Genomic DNA, 16295 nt, shown 5'->3' on the forward strand with positions numbered 1-16295 from the left:
GAATTGGTATGCCATTTGGAAGCACAATTCTTGTTTGATTCTTACTATGACTTTCTTAGGAGTTATCCTCTCAGAAAAAACATGGCTTAGATAAAGGTTAAATAACTTTTTCCAAGGTTGCAAATATGTTACAGTGCTGGGATTTCAATTCAGATATGTATTCACTGCTTGCTTTCTTTTTACTACATTATGCCAGTATTTTGAGAATATGAATGATAGGCAAAAGCTGCCTGAGGGATCATGAGACACATTGCACATATCATGCAATACCTATCGTTTGTATTTTCATTGTGGTAAAGTGTGACCAAAAGAGGCTAATAAGTGTATCTCTTATTAAGTACTGAATTCCTTATTGATAATTAAATCACAGCAAAGATCTTGTATATATACAGCCAAATATTTAGAATAGTACTTGAATGGAAAATAAAGCAACATAGAAGATCAGCAGGATGCTATATAATTTTGAAATGTAAAACTGTCAGGGAAATTTATAATGTAGAAATGAAGCAAAAATCACTTGATGTATAATTTGGTATTTTTTGTGTTTACTACTTTCCAACTTTATATTCCTATTCTTTCTATTTCTGCTGTATCCAGAGCCTTTGTTCTAGATGTTTTGTGACAGAATGTGCAGATAAGAGGGATTGAGCCTAATATGCAAGAAATACTTGTTAAATTAATAAAGCTGAATGTAGTATTAGTAATTCTCTTCTTACTCATTTATTTTTTTGTGGAATGAACAGAATGTTCATGTTTTGAATTTTTTCCCCCTTTATTTAAAAATTGTCAATAATCTTATTGCTTTCCTTTTAATTTAGGGATAAAGTAATTCCTAACAAAGTGGGGACATATTGCATCCTGTTTGGTTTTATGATGGATAAAGCAAATATTCTCAACAGTGAACAGGTTTGCTTTCTTTCTGTTTATACCACGGTTCTACATTTTCTCACTTAGTTTAGGAAGGAAATGTTTTGTTTAAAAGTGAATTATTGTGTGCAAAGTGTAAATAATGCCATTCTCAGGAAAATTAGAATATATTTAAATTATGTTCAGTAATTTTACCTTATGCAGAGGTCACTTTTCTATCTCTGTTTATATCAGAGACTCAATTAGTAAGCATTTTAGTGTATGTCATGGTAAAGTTACCAATATCAACACGTGAAAAAGTTTTAATTAGTAACATTTCAGTTGTTAGAATTCTGGATAGTGAAGTTCAAGGTAGTTTTAATATATATCATCTCCATTTAATACTTACCTGTGTACTAAATGTTTAAAAATTACCTATGTCTTTAAATGCCTCTAAGTTTGTTCTAGATAGTTATAAACATTCAAAAATTAATCTGAAATGCCTTTTATCCTGAATTTTAAAAGTAAATTGATTATTGAGATTACTGGAAATAAATTTTAGAAGGTGACATTTCATTCATTTGGTATATGCCATCATTATTTTTTCTCTTCCTCTTAAATACTAAAGCATCGATATTTTGTCGATCAGAATGCTTGTTTTGTTTCGTAAGGTTATAGTTGATGTTCTACCTAATCATCCTGTGAAGTTAGTTCCTGAAATTCAGCCGGCTACACCAGCTGTTTCTAATGTTCGCGCAGTTGCCAGCAGGACCTTGGTCAGAGATTTACGTCTCAATGTCATGGTAATGTTTATTTTTGTTCCAAAACTACAAAGGATAAAAAGAAGAATTCTTTGATTTTTGGGGTGCAGAAAGGTTATTATATAGTCAGATTGATTATTAAGTTTAAGGTTATAGGGAAAACTTGTGCAAATGAATTAAATATTTATAAATACCTTTATATTTGAATACAGATGGAGAGTGCATAACAGTATACATAAAATAAATTCAGGTATACTAAAAGTACCAACTCAAAATACAGAAATCTGCATACCTTTTCTTTCTTTTTTTTTTTTTTTTTTTGTATTTTTATTTTTTAAAAATTATTTATTTATTTTTATTTATTTTTTAATTTTATTATGTCGATATACATTGTGGCTGATTATTGTTGCCCATCACCAAAACCTCCCTCCCTCTTCCCTCCCCCTCTCCCCCCCAACAATGTCCTTTCTGTCTGCTTGTATCAACTTCAAGTAATTGTGGTTGTTATATCTTCTCCCCCCCCCCCCCCGGTTTTTTTTTTCTTTGTGTGTGTGTGTGTGTGTGTGTGTGTGTGTGTGTGTGTGTGTGTGTGTGTGAATTATATATTAATTTTTAGCTCCCATCAATAAGTGAGAACATGTGGTATTTTTCTTTCTGTGCCTGACTTGTTTCACTTAATATAATTCTCTCAAGGTCCATCCATGTTGTTGCAAATGGCAGTATTTCATTCGTTTTTATAGCTGAGTAGTATTCCATTGTGTAGATGTACCACATTTTCCATATCCACTCATCCGATGATGGACATTTGGGCTGGTTCCAACTCTTAGCTATTGTAAAGAGTGCTGCGATGAACATTGGGGAACAGGTATACTTTCGACTTGATGATTTCCATTCCTCTGGGTATATTCCCAACAGTGGGATAGCTGGGTCGTATGGCAGATCTATCTGCAATTGTTTGAGGAACCTCCATACCATTTTCCATAGAGGCTGCACCATTTTGCAGTCCCACCAACAATGTATGAGAGTTCCTTTTTCTCCGCAACCTCACCAGCATTTATCGTTCAGAGTCTTTTGGATTTTAGCCATCCTAACTGGGGTTAGATGGTATCTCAGTGTGGTTTTGATTTGCATTTCCCGGATGCTGATTGATGTTGAGCATTTTTTCATATGTCTGTTGGCCATTTGTATATCTTCCTTAGAGAAATGCCTACTTAGCTCTTTTGCCCATTTTTTAATTGGGCTGCTTGTTTTTTTCTTGTAACGTTGTTTGAGTTCCTTATATATTCTGGATATTAATCCTTTGTCAGATGTATATTTTGCAAATATTTTCTCCCACTCTGTTGGTTGTCTTTTAACTCTGTTAATTGTTTCTTGTGCTGTGCAGAAGCTTTTTAGTTTGATATAATCCCATTTGTTTATTTTTCCTTTGGTTGCCCATGCTTTTGGGGTCGTATTCATGAAGTCTTTGCCCAGTCCTATTTCCTGAAGTGTTTCTCCTATGTTTTCTTTAAGAAGTTTTATTGTTTCAGGGTGTATATTTAAATCCTTAATCCATTTTGAGTTGATTTTAGTATACGGTGAGAGGTATGGATCTATTTTCATTCTCCTGCATATGGATATCCAGTTATCCCAGCACCATTTGCTGAAGAGGCAGTCCCTTCCCCAGTCAATAGGCTTGGTGCCTTTGTCAAAGATCAGATGGCAGTAAATGTGTGGGTTGATTTCTGGATTCTCTATTCTATTCCATTGGTCAGTGTGTCTGTTTTTATGCCAGTACCATACTGTTTTGGTTATTATAGCTTTGTAGTATAGCTTAAAGTCAGGTAGTGTTATGCCTCCAGCTTTATTTTTTTTTTGTAGCATTGCTTTGGCTATGCGTGGTCTTTTATTATTCCATATAAATGACTGGATAGTTTTTTCCATTTCTGAGGAAAATGTCTTTGGAATTTTGATGGGGATTGCATTGAATTTGTATATCACTTTGGGTAGTATGGACATTTTCACTATGTTGATTCTTCCAATCCAAGAGCATGGGATATCTTTCCATCTTCTTGTATCCTCTCTAATTTCTCTCAGCAGTGGTTTGTAGTTCTCATTATAGAGATTTTTCACCTCCTTGGTTAACTCAATTCCTAAGTATTTTATTTTTTTGGTGGCTATTGTAAATGGGCACTGCCTACCTTTTCTAATAGATCCCTTTACTCCCCTATTTCATGTATGTATTGTAAATGTGTGTGAACTATGTCGATTCCTTAATGTCCAATTCCTTGAGGGGACAGAGGAGGTATTTAGGTATTTTTAAGAGATCTGCTCTTATGACTGATCATAGTTAAGGAAGAAAATCAGAGTTTTTCAAGGCTGTTGGTTACCCAAAAAGGAAGCAGCAATAGAGCTGCTGAAAATATTAGTAAAAACATGTAAAGCACAGTAGTGGGACTTTACCTTTATGGAAAATTTGACTGGTAAGACACTTAACTCCTTTCAGTTTATTTTCCTCTTTTAGATGAGTAGTTCTTAACTTCTCTTCCCCAAACATCTTGTTAGGGTCAACAGAGTGCCATAGAATTACTGCAGCAGTCTTTGAATCCATGTAAGCACCAAACATGTGTCTGAAGAATATAGTATATTTCACACATAGGTCTATTGCTTTCCAAATTTATACAGATGATGTTGAAGTTAGTAAAATAATTTAAAAGCCTTTTAAGTGCATACTATCTTTTTGTTATTAAGCACATTTTCACAGCATAACAGTAGATACTAGAAGTACATAAAAAGGTGAAATTTAAAAATGAGAGTCCTTGTAGTTTAGAAAGTTAGGAGGCATTGTATTAGATGGGGCTAGGTCTCTGGTTCTCTTATGGTTTCTAGAACTATCTGCTGCCTGTGGAACACTTAAACTTAGAACTGAATTCTGTGCCTGTATAAGAAGGATCAGAATATTAATGTTTGAGGCTCTGTAAATATGTCATATTTCTGATTTGTACATTCCCTTCTCTGAGTTTACTCTTCTGACCACTTTTTCTGATTAGTTATTTTCCATTGTTTGTTTTAAGGATGAATATAGCAATCATACTGGAATTGATTTGGTTGGCACTGTAACAGCTACCATTAAAGGTTCTAATGAGGAAGATACTGATACCCCACTCTTTACCGGGAAAGTTAGAACACTTGAATTTCCCTTTGTGAATGGTTCAGCTGAAATCACGGTAAATTTTTATATCTTTTTTAAGATTTCTATTTTTAATATTTTAAACCGCTATATTAAGATACTTGTTCTTTTGTATGTATAGCTATGAAGATGTTCTAATTACAGCAATAAATTGAAAAGTCAGCTGAAATATTTTGTGATTTTGCTCTGAGCTATTACAGGTTGAACTTAGCATCATTATTAGTAGTAGTAAGATCTCTTTTTCCCCTATGGGAGGATAGATAGTCTTCTCTGATTCTACTGACTTTTTTTTAGCTTTACTGACAATACGATGTTCATGTTTCACTGAAAAGGTGCCATTATGTGGCTAGAAACAGAATAAAAAAACAGCGCAGGTAAAATTCATAAAAACAGCTTATTTCTGTTATTCACTTTTTTTTTTTTTTAATGAAAATAGTTTTACTTGTATTAAAAAATACAGAGTGCAGGAACCTCCATAAATAATCATGATATTGTCACCCTTAAGAGGTAATGATGATTAGCAATTTAGTGTATAACCTTCCAGATTTTCTGTATATACACTAATACTGCATGCATATACCCTGTGTATATATGGTTTATATGCATGTTGGGGGGTGTAAAATATCATTAAATTTCATGAATAGAATTATGCTTTTCTAAAAATGTTCTTGTTTAACATATCTTTGATACATTTCTTTATCAGTAAATCAGTCTGTATCATTGTATTGATGGCCACAATTTCTATGATCAGTCCTTAGTGAAAATTTAGCTTCTTTCCAGTTTGTTTTTTATCAACAGTGCTTCCAACAGCTTTCTTCTTTGTATATCCTTTTGCATATGTTACTTATTTTCTTAAGTATTGCTGGAAGCAGAATTGTTTGGAGACAGGGTATGCACATTTTAAGTTTTAGGGTATGGACATTTTAAATTTTTTGATGATAATTGCTCATTGCCCTTCAGTTTATACAGGTTGAGCATCCCTACTCCAAAATGCTCCAAAATCTGAAACTTTTTTAGTGCTGATGTGATATTCAAAGGAAATGCTCATTCTCAAGCATTTTGGATAAGGGATACTCAACCTGTATTTCCAACAGAAGTTACGTGTTCATCCTCACATTAGGAGCACTAGATCTGAACAATTTTTAAAATTCTAATAAAATATTCTATTTTGAAAATATTTTTTTTGTTGCTAATAAGGATGACCATGTTTTATGTTTTTAATCTTTGTAGGATTGTTTGACTCTTTTTCTTTTGGAATGTTTATCATTTTCTTCTTAGTTATATATTAAAGATATTAATGCTCTTTTGTATGTGAGTACTTTTTCCTGAGTTTGTTTTTTACATTTTTACTTTGTTTATATGGGGGATTGGGGGTTATATTCATTACATTCTACAGTTCTTATGGCTTTAATCTTTGATTTGTCTGGATTTTATTTGGGCTCTTTCAAATTCCTTGATTAATTTTTAGGAATCTTTATTGAACAATTCTTCCTGTACCAATAAATTTGAAATGCTACCTTTTCTTGTTTTTTTCATTGTTGTCATTGTCTTTGTATCTTCTCCATTGGCTGGTATCGCATTGTTTTGGATGTTTTGTTTCATTTCAGTGAAAACCTAGGATAAATTTTATTTATTTATTTTTATTGACACATAGTAATTGTACATATTTATTAGTATCACATTGTTTTAATAATATTAGGCTTATAAACCAGCGGTCTGCAGCTGCACCTGGTCTATAGACTTGTTGGTTGGCCTGGCAATGATCGATCAATACAACATTTTCATTTTAATTAATTTTCAATATTTAAAATTCTGGAGTTATTATATAAAGACCTGCCTTTCTGGTTTATTTGGAAAAAAACTAAAAATTTTGCAACGCTGGGCAAGGATTGTCTTATGGCAGCCACATGTGGGGCCTGAACGGTGGCTTCTCCTCTCAGTGCATCTGTTTTCCAGTCAGGTGCAAATCTGTCACTACTTCTTTTCATCTCTTGACAGTGAGGACAGGTGTCAGTTGGCTGTCCATAAATGCATAAAGAATGTATTCACACTTGTCCTTTTATTTTTATTACAGTGGGGAGTACATTGAAATTTCCTTGTATCCTAACAAATTAGGTAATGAAAGCCACATGTTGAAAAACAAAGAGGGGTGAGACATGTTTAACATGCAGAGTAGGTTTATGTTGGAAGAATACACCTAGCCCACTTTATCTATTTTCTATTTAGTTGTTCTGTTTCCTTGGCCCCTCCATAGGCATTTGAAATTTCTAACTCTACTGTGCATTCTTCTGAGGTTAAGGCAGTAACTTAGCTATTCCCCAGCAGTTGTGCATATGAATTTTCTCCTACCACTAGAGGTCCCTAATAGCTCACTGAATAAGCAGAAAAGTCCTACTCAAGTCCTACTTAGTTCCTGCCCTATGTATTGATTTATATGTGTAGAGCAGGGCTCTATAATCTGATTTTTAACAAGCAAGTGATTTTTATCATTAGGAAAGTTTAGGAAACACTGGCCCAGAACACAACCAGTATTTGTAAATGTTCCACGTTTGCTTGAAAAGAATATATATTGCTTTATTTACAGTAATTGCTCAGATTCGTTAATTGTTTTTTTCAGATTATCTGTATTATTTGTTTGATCTGGAAATTTCTGACAGAGGTGTCTAAGTTTCATTCTGATATATATTTGTCCATTTCTTACATGCCAAATTTCGATTTATACTTGGATCCAGTTTTGAACTCTTCAGTTCTCCTCATTTTTGCTATTCTGTGTATCCTTCTTTCTTGATAGCTGTACATCAGGGATTACAAACTATAAAACTTTGAGAGAGGAAAAGCCTCTTTAAACATGACATAAAGGAAAAAAAAATTAAAGGTAATAAATTGGGGAGAAATGTTGTTCTCTATGTATGTATATACTAGGGTACTTCAAAAAGTTCATGGAAAAATGGAATGAAAAGGTAATGTGAATCTTTCTGTGAACTTTTTGAAGCCTTCATACATATAATAGAGGAGTCTTCAGGTTCAATATGTTGATTTTTTTTTTTTTTTTAAAGATGATCGGTAAGGGGATCTTAACCCTTGACTTGGTGTTGTCAGCACCATGCTCAGCCAGTGAGCTAACCGACCATCCCTATATGGGATCTGAACCCATGGCCTTGGTGTTATCAGCACCGCACTCTCCCGAGTGAGACACTGGCAGGCCCGGTCTTTTTATTATTATTATTATTATTATTATTATTATTATTATTATTATTATTGGCAGCTAGCTGGTACTGGGATCCAGACCTATGACCTTGGTGTTACCAGTACCATGCTCTCCCAAGTGAGCAAACTGGCCAGCCCTGAACGTATTTTTAAAACCTGCTAAAGAACTTCTTGCAAATCAATAAGAAAAAAGATAATCTAGTAGAAAAATAAGTGTGCAAAGACTATAAGCAGGCAATTAATGGAAGAGAAAGTATAAATGACCAGTAAACACAAGAAGCCTGACTTCGATATCTCTCAGGATAATGCTAGTTAAAACAATAATGACTGGTGGTTTTTTAATTTCTCTTTTTAGAAAAAAAAAAAATACGTGATTGATATTAAGTGTTTGCCAGCATCAAGGGAATTGGACACTCTCATACACTGCTGGGGAGAGGATAAATTGATACAGCCTTTTTGAAGGGAAATTGGATACCTTCCTATTAAAATAAACTGTTTTAACTAGTCATTATACTTATCGTTATCCATCCTAGAAAACACATTTACAGAGAAGCATTCAGAGATATATTCTTGCTGTATTATAGGTAATTGTTAAAAATTTTTGAACTTAAATATTCATCCCCCAATGAATGGGTAGTTTCGTGTAGTATATCCTTACTGTGTATAAATTTTGGAAATGGGTATCAGTACATTTGCGTGAATTCATCAACAAATCAAATAGAGTGCTGAAAGCAAGTTGCTAAAGTATAAGGTGTATCTAATTTTTTAAGTGCAAGTAATATTTTTTAATGATTAATGTGCCATGTAAATACATTGATAGCAGCTTTCAGAAACTGAACGGGATTGAGAATTGGTTTAATGACTGGCTTGTATTCTATGTTCTTTGGAAAAGGAATCATTAGCTATAATTTATAATCTTATTTTGTGGATTGATCTACAAATGTCCTATCGATTTAGATTTCTTAAAATTTCACTTCTCTGTCCGTAAATTGTATTGTGGTAGACTAAAAACAAAACAGCTGGTATCTATCATTTTCTGTAGAAGAACTGAAAAAATCACTTAGGATAAAAATTCTTATATTTTTTATCATTTACTAGTTATATGCTATGGTCTTTAAGGTAAAGGATATTAAAAGTTTTTTGTGCATTAATGAAGAAAATACAGTTTTTAATAAACAAATCTTTAGAACATTTCAGGACCTCTTATTCTGTCACCTGGGACTGATTGGTGGGTCTGCTTCCATGGTAACAGCTGTAACTTAAACTCAGCATTGGGCTTTGGGCGTTTCTTGGTGATTGTTTTTATAACTTTCATGCACACCATCAGCTATTTCACACTGCTTCAACCTTAAAGGATAGAATCAAGATTTTGGAGGTCAAGATATAAGTGGCCATTGATATTTCTGGTGTGAAAATGATACTTTTTCTTGTAATTTTCCATTATATATAATTTTTGCATAAGCTGTTTATTGATAAGATAATTTGGCTTTCAGACTACTACCAAGAGGTAAGAAGTTTTATTTTATGTCTTGGCTAGTGGTAGTGGTGGTGGTAATGGTTTAATGAATCTTAAGGATCAGTCATGCCTTTTGCATTTAAAATTTGCCACTTATATGAAAACAGCATGGTGAGATATGTAACATCTTCCAAAATATCTTTTTAAATCTGTTTTTTTTCTAATTTTTTATTTATATAGAGTCTAGTGCTTGCTGAAAATAGTCCTGGAAGGGATAGTACTGAATATTTTATTATATTTGAGCCCCGGCTGTCACCTTTATCAAGAACATTAGAACCATATATCCTACCATTTATGTTTTACAATGGTAAGTTTCTAGGAAAATAGATGACTTAACTCTATTGTTAGTAGTACTTTAGATAACCTTGTTTTGCTTTCCATTAACATGGTGTTTGTTATTTAGTCATGTTACGGACATGTTTTGGAAAAGTCAAAACTTTTAAATTAAAGTAAATTATCTGAATTTTTTTTCCTTAGATGTGAAGAAACAGCAACAAATGGTAGCACTTACCAAAGAAAAGGACCAATTATCTAAGTCTATTATTATGTATAGAAATTTATTTGAAGCCAACAAACAGCTTGTTGATGAAATGAAATGTAAGTCATTTTGTGTTCAAAGGCAATAAAAAATTATGCTTTGGGGAATAGTGAGGCAGAAGGTGGAGACAATGAGACACAAAAAAGTCTGTTTTCCTGGATTACAAGTAAAATGCAGGAGGGTAGTTATGATGGTTTATGTTATTTGTCATTTGATACTTTTTAAGATGAAGTATTCCTCATTTAAAAAAAATTAGTATCCTGCTTACCTACAAGGTTTGAGGTTTTCTGATTTTTGGAAATCTGGATTTGTGGGAAATTTAAAGCTTTTTGACAGCTTTTGATAGCTCCAGCTTCTGGCAAAAGATATTGGATGACATTGTCACTGAGGGAGTGATAAGTAATTTAGTTTTTAGTTTGGGTCATGGGCTGTGTGTATCTTACTTATAACATTTGCAATATTTCAAACTGTGGAGGTATATGGAACAGCACACACTGATACTGAGACATGTAACTTATTCTTGAATTAATCCATAGAATGTTTGCTGCAATTTTTAATAATGTTTGTATACAGTTAAGACAAGGCATTTGCTGAGTTGTGATCTATCATCTCTTCCCTTTTCATCTGTCAGACTTTTTTGCTATGGTTTTTGGCTTTGTGTTAATCACATAATTAAAATTTCGATTAGTTAACCAACAAATATTTATTGCCCTCCTTGAAGTACTCACTTTTTATATATTTATATGAGATCAAAGATATAAAGAGTATAATAGGAGCTAAACTGAGTAATGAGATAATCATTTGTATAGCACTAAAATTTATTTTTATAAAGTCTTACTTGGTTCTGAGAACAACCTTATGTAATTATGTAAAATGATGTATAAATATAGTTTTGTGGATTAAGATTAAATAATTTATTCAAGATAACTAGGAGTTTGCAGTATAAACTGCAAACTTAGCTACATTAATTTTGTTTCTTACTTTTGTATATTATAATTGAAACTTAAGATTTATAGTTTAATTTTGAATTTCTTAAGTAGCCACCTGTCAATTTTTATTTTAGCATCAAGCATTAAAAGGGAAAAACAAAAGGAATTGAAAATAAAATGTTTTTCAAAATCTGTATTTTAGGTGCTATCAGAAATTGATGTCTAATTTTTGGTTTTGTTTTTCATTCTAGGCCAAGTTGAAGAAGCAAAATTAAAAGAAGCCCACTTGCGCAATGAACTAAAAGCACGTAATATTGACTTTCCTACAAGGCAACAGGTACAGTTTTCAAGTGTATATGAAAGATTTTTTTTCTACTAAATTCTTGTCTATAAATTTTTTGTTGTGGGGGAGGGCTGGTTAGTATGGGGATCTGAACCCTTGACCTTGGTGTTACAACATCGTGCTCTAACTCATTGAACTAACCAGCCAGGTCCTAGTCTATACATTTTTTTTTGTTTACCATTCATGTTTTATTAGTAATGCTGTGGGCACTATTGTTTTGGGGTACAAAGACATATATAGCCTATTCACTTACTAGACATTAAAAGGGGCTAACAAAATGATACAGTGGTCTTTTCAAAGAAATAGCAATTTGTATTTTTTTTTAAAAAGATGATCGGTAAGGGGATCTTAACCCTTGGCTTGGTGTCATCAGCACCACGCTCAGCCAGTGAGCGAACCGGCCATCCCTATATAGGATCCGAACCCATGGCCTTGGTGTTATTAGCTCTGCATTCTCCCGAGTGGCCTGGAATTTGTATTTTTAATGCAATGACACCAATAAATGTAATTAATGATACCCCAACTTGAGTACTGCATTGAAGAAGGCTGCATCAGTGATAACCAGTGTACATAGTGGTAAACAAAATAAGAGAAAGTAACAGAAAACAACATAGATTTTTTTTTTTTTTAGAATTTATATGCTTTTTAAAGGGAAGTCCTATTATAGTAGTGTATTTCTTAACTAAAATAAAAAAAATTCAGTGAGATGGGAGTATTATTTTAGTATAAACAGTTTTTTAAAATAATGCCTGCTTATTAACTGTGTTCTTGAGTTATCCAAATCATTGATTTTTCTCTGCTGTTATTATGGGCTGCTTGGTACAAGAGTAATTGGCCTGTAGTTAACTTTTCTTTATAAATTACAGATGCCACATATTGAAGCACTTTTGAAAAGAAAGATATCTGAACAGGAAGAACTAAAGAAGAAACCTAGAAGATCGTGTACTCTTCCAAACTATACTAAAGGCAGTGGAGATGTTTTGGGAAAGGTTTGTGTTTAAGCCTTTTAAGAGTCAGTACGTTTATTATCTTGTTTTGTTTTGTTTAAAATGTTTTGTCTAAAAGTGACATAATAAAAGTGTCAGTTTCTTTGCAATTCTTTATTTTTGCCAACAAATTTGGTAATGGGGATTTGACAGTTTGAAACTGAACTTCGTGATTATTATTTCTATTGAGGATAATGGCAGTTGTTAACTTGTTTTATTTAGTTCAAGGCTTGTTGTCTACTTAGAGATACTTTTATGTCATATGGCTTTGTAGATAGCCAAGACAAAGCTTTGCCGGTGACTGAAACTTGAGAGACAGCAGAAAGGAGAGAAATATCAGAATTCTTTGTAGTTCTGGGTCTAATGTTGTTAAGAGAGTGAACTCTGGGATGCTGGTAGAACTTAAGAAAAAAAAATAACAGAAAACTTTCTACACATTTGCTGCCAAGGGAAAGAATGCATTTTTCCTTCTCTTCTGTTGTCCTTTCCTTCTGGTTTTGCCTTACGTCAAATGAGTTGTATTTTCGGTTTTATCCTACCATTATTCAATCATGAGCATTCTATTTTATGTTTTTCTGGATTAGTATTTCTCTTTCTAACTATTAGTAAGTTCTTTAGCTAAGTTTCGGTTCTTCTCCCTACATCTTTTATCATCTGCATTTTTCCTAATACCTTCAGTTTTTAATAGTGTTAAGGTTTGTGGTATATGTACCTGTGTTTTACCTGTTAAACATTTCCATTTCATATGCATCTTGGTTTATTGCTTTTAACCCTGTTTTAAAGTTAAGGAAACTAAAACTGAGGTATAGAGAGATTAAATAATTTGCTCAAGTTTGCACTGGTAGCAAATGGTAGAGCCGTGAATCAAACCCAGGTAGGGTGACTCCAGAGTCTGTGCTTCTTATTTCTTATGTACATCATTTTATTTTCACAACCCCTGTGTGACCTATTTGTAGTATTTCTTGTGTATACATGAGGAAATTGACGTTCAGGGAACTTAATAGCTTGTTTAAATATAATTAGAGGCAGAGTTTAGACATGAACCACCGTCTCTCAGACTCCAGAGTCCATGGTAGTTTCCTTATTCCCTGTTCCCTAACATCAGAAGTGAACTACACTCTGAGAATAGGCGGTAATGTGTAGCAGTTTTTATGACCCAGCTGTGTCACATTATTACCCAAACCCCAAATCTGCACATTGAAAAATTAAGAGTGTAAATTCATAAATTGGAAAACAAGATACTAATATATAATGTTTTGAAATGTTAGTCCTCAGAATCAATTTATAGTAAGAAGCAGTCCTGTGATTCTTAGCATATAGATACTTGTAGATAGTTTAGTTTCTACATTTCAATAGTTCATACGGTACAGAACATTTACTCAGTATGTAAGATTTTTACCAATGTATAAAATAAATTTTAGTAGAAGAAATATATTTTAAAGCCCCCTGTTTAAATATTTCTCATATTACATGTCTTGAAAATCTGAGAAAAATCTTTGAAATTGCATTTTACATAGTTTATTCTCTGTCCCCTCAGAAGTACAGACCCTACCCTAACCAGTAAAGAAAGCTTCCTAATCCCTCCAGATCATCCTTAATCTTTTTCCTTGCTTTCTTTAAAAAATTCTTCTGGTGCTCACTTTGGCAGCATATATACTAAAATTGGAATGATATAGAGAAGATTAGCATGGCCCCTGTACAAGGAAGACACGCAAATTCATGAAGTATTCTATATTGAAAAAAAAATTCTTGCATTTATCTTGAAACTAGAGTAATTAATCGTGGAAATACATTATGAAATGGGAGATTCTCCCCCAAACCTTACAATGTATTTTATTTTAAAATCATGAACTTGGGATATTTTTAAAAACATTAACTTGGGATATTTTAGTCTTCCTCCTCAATTCCAAATATCTTGAAATCCCTTCCCTAAATGAGGAAAAATTAGTACCTGTTTTAAGATTTTTTTTTATTCAATTAAATTTATTCTAAGCTCAAAAGAAATATTCCTATAAGCAGCAGAAACAATTCCTATTTGTGGCATTTAGATTTGTTTTCTGAAAGAAATACTATAGTATTGGAATAAAATATCTATTTAGAAGAAGAATAACTATAATTATATTGATGTTTAGTTGAACATTAAAATTGCATTATTTTATATGTATATTAATGAAACATAATTTGATTCTTTTATTGTTCAGACACATCCCAATTATAGAGATACTAAAATGTGAAAATATATGTTTTTTTTTTTCTTTTTTGGAATTAATTTATTTTTTATTTTATTTTTTTTAATTTTACTTTGTCGATATACATTTTGGCTGATTATTGCTCCCTATCACCAAAACCTCCCTCCCTTCTCCCTCCCCCCTCCCCCCCATCAATGTCCTTTCTGTTTGCTTGTCGTATCAACTTCAAGTAATTGTGGTTGTTATATCTTCTTCCCCCCCCCCCCCCCCCGGTTTTGTGTGTGTGTGTGTGTGAATTTATATATTAATTTTTAGCTCCCACCAATAAGTGAGAACATGTGGTATTTCTCTTTCTGTGCCTGACTTGTTTCACTTAATATAATTCTCTCGAGGTCATCCATGTTGTTGCAAATGGCAGTATTTCATTCGTTTTTATAGCTGAGTAGTATTCCATTGTGTAGATGTACCACATTTTCCATATCCACTCATCTGATGATGGACATTTGGGCTGGTTCCAACTCTTGGCCATTGTAAAGAGTGCTGCGATGAACATTGGCGAACAGGTATACCTTTGACTTGATGATTTCCATTCCTCTGGGTATATTCCCAACAGTGGGATAGCTGGGTCGTATGGTAGATCTATCTGCAATTGTTTGAGGAACCTCCATACCATTTTCCATAGAGGCTGCACCATTTTGCAGTCCCACCAACAATGTATGAGAGTTCCTTTTTCTCCGCAGCCTCGCCAGCATTTATCGTTCAGAGTCTTTTGGATTTTAGCCATCCTAACTGGGGTTAGATGGTATCTCAGTGTGGTTTTGATTTGCATTTCCCGGATGCTGAGTGATGTTGAGCATTTTTTCATATGTCTGTTGGCCATTTGTATATCTTCCTTAGAGAAATGCCTACTTAGCTCTTTTGCCCATTTTTTAATTGGGTTGCTTGTTTTCTTCTTGTAACGTTGAGTTCCTTATATATTCTGGATATTAATCTTTTGTCAGATGTATATTTTGCAAATATTTTCTCCCACTCGGTTGGTTGTCTTTTAACTCTGTTAATTGTTTCTTTTGCTGTGCAGAAGCTTTTTAGTTTGATATAATCCCATTTGTTTATTTTTCCTTTGGTTGCCCATGCTTTTGGGGTCGTATTCATGAAGTCTGTGCCCAGTCCTATTTCCTGAAGTGTTTCTCCTATGTTTTCTTTAAGAAGTCTTATTGTTTCAGGGTGTATATTTAAATCCTTAATCCATTTTGAGTTGATTTTAGTATACGGTGAGAGGTATGGATCTAGTTTCATTCTCCTGCATATGGATATCCAGTTATCCCAGCACCATTTGCTGAAGAGGCAGTCCCTTCCCAAGTCAATAGGCTTGGTGCCTTTGTCAAAGATCAGATGGCAGTAAGTGTGTGGGTTGATTTCTGGATTCTCTATTCTATTCCATTGGTCAGTGTGTCTGTTTTTATGCCAGTACCATACTGTTTTGGTTATTATAGCTTTGTAGTATAGCTTAAAGTCAGGTAGTGTTATGCCTCCAGCTTTATTTTTTTGCTCAGCATTGCTTTGGCTATGCGTGGTCTTTTATTATTCCATATAAATGACTGGATAGTTTTTTCCATTTCTGAGGAAAATGTCTTTGGAATTTTGATGGGGATTGCATTGAATTTGTATATCACTTTGGGTAGTATAGACATTTTCACTATGTTGATTCTTCCAATCCAAGAGCATGGGATATCTTTACATCTTCTTGTATCCTCTCTAATTTCTCTCAGGAGTGGTTTGTAGTTCTCATTATAGAGATTTTTCACCTCCTT

General features: G+C 33.2%; 1 protein-coding gene and 1 non-coding gene across 5 annotated transcripts in view; both read left to right on the forward strand.

Moving 5' to 3' along the window:
- The window catches only part of SMCHD1 (structural maintenance of chromosomes flexible hinge domain containing 1), a 155612-nt gene that overhangs the window by 105613 nt on the left and 33704 nt on the right, over positions 1 to 16295 (forward strand). For all 4 annotated transcript variants that reach the window (XM_063077158.1, XM_063077157.1, XM_063077159.1 and 1 more), the window contains 7 exons: positions 819 to 906; positions 1518 to 1649; positions 4661 to 4813; positions 9680 to 9806; positions 9977 to 10096; positions 11218 to 11303; positions 12176 to 12298. In XM_063077158.1, coding sequence (XP_062933228.1) covers positions 819 to 906; positions 1518 to 1649; positions 4661 to 4813; positions 9680 to 9806; positions 9977 to 10096; positions 11218 to 11303; positions 12176 to 12298 — 829 coding nt within the window. The remainder of the gene's footprint in view (positions 1 to 818; positions 907 to 1517; positions 1650 to 4660; positions 4814 to 9679; positions 9807 to 9976; positions 10097 to 11217; positions 11304 to 12175; positions 12299 to 16295) is intronic.
- Positions 13928 to 14034, forward strand: LOC134362360 (U6 spliceosomal RNA). Its single transcript, XR_010021618.1, has one exon. It is a non-coding gene; the product is annotated as a U6 spliceosomal RNA (small nuclear RNA).

This window comes from Cynocephalus volans, chromosome 13 (genome assembly GCF_027409185.1).
Source record: "Cynocephalus volans isolate mCynVol1 chromosome 13, mCynVol1.pri, whole genome shotgun sequence".
NCBI lineage: Eukaryota > Metazoa > Chordata > Mammalia > Dermoptera > Cynocephalidae > Cynocephalus > Cynocephalus volans.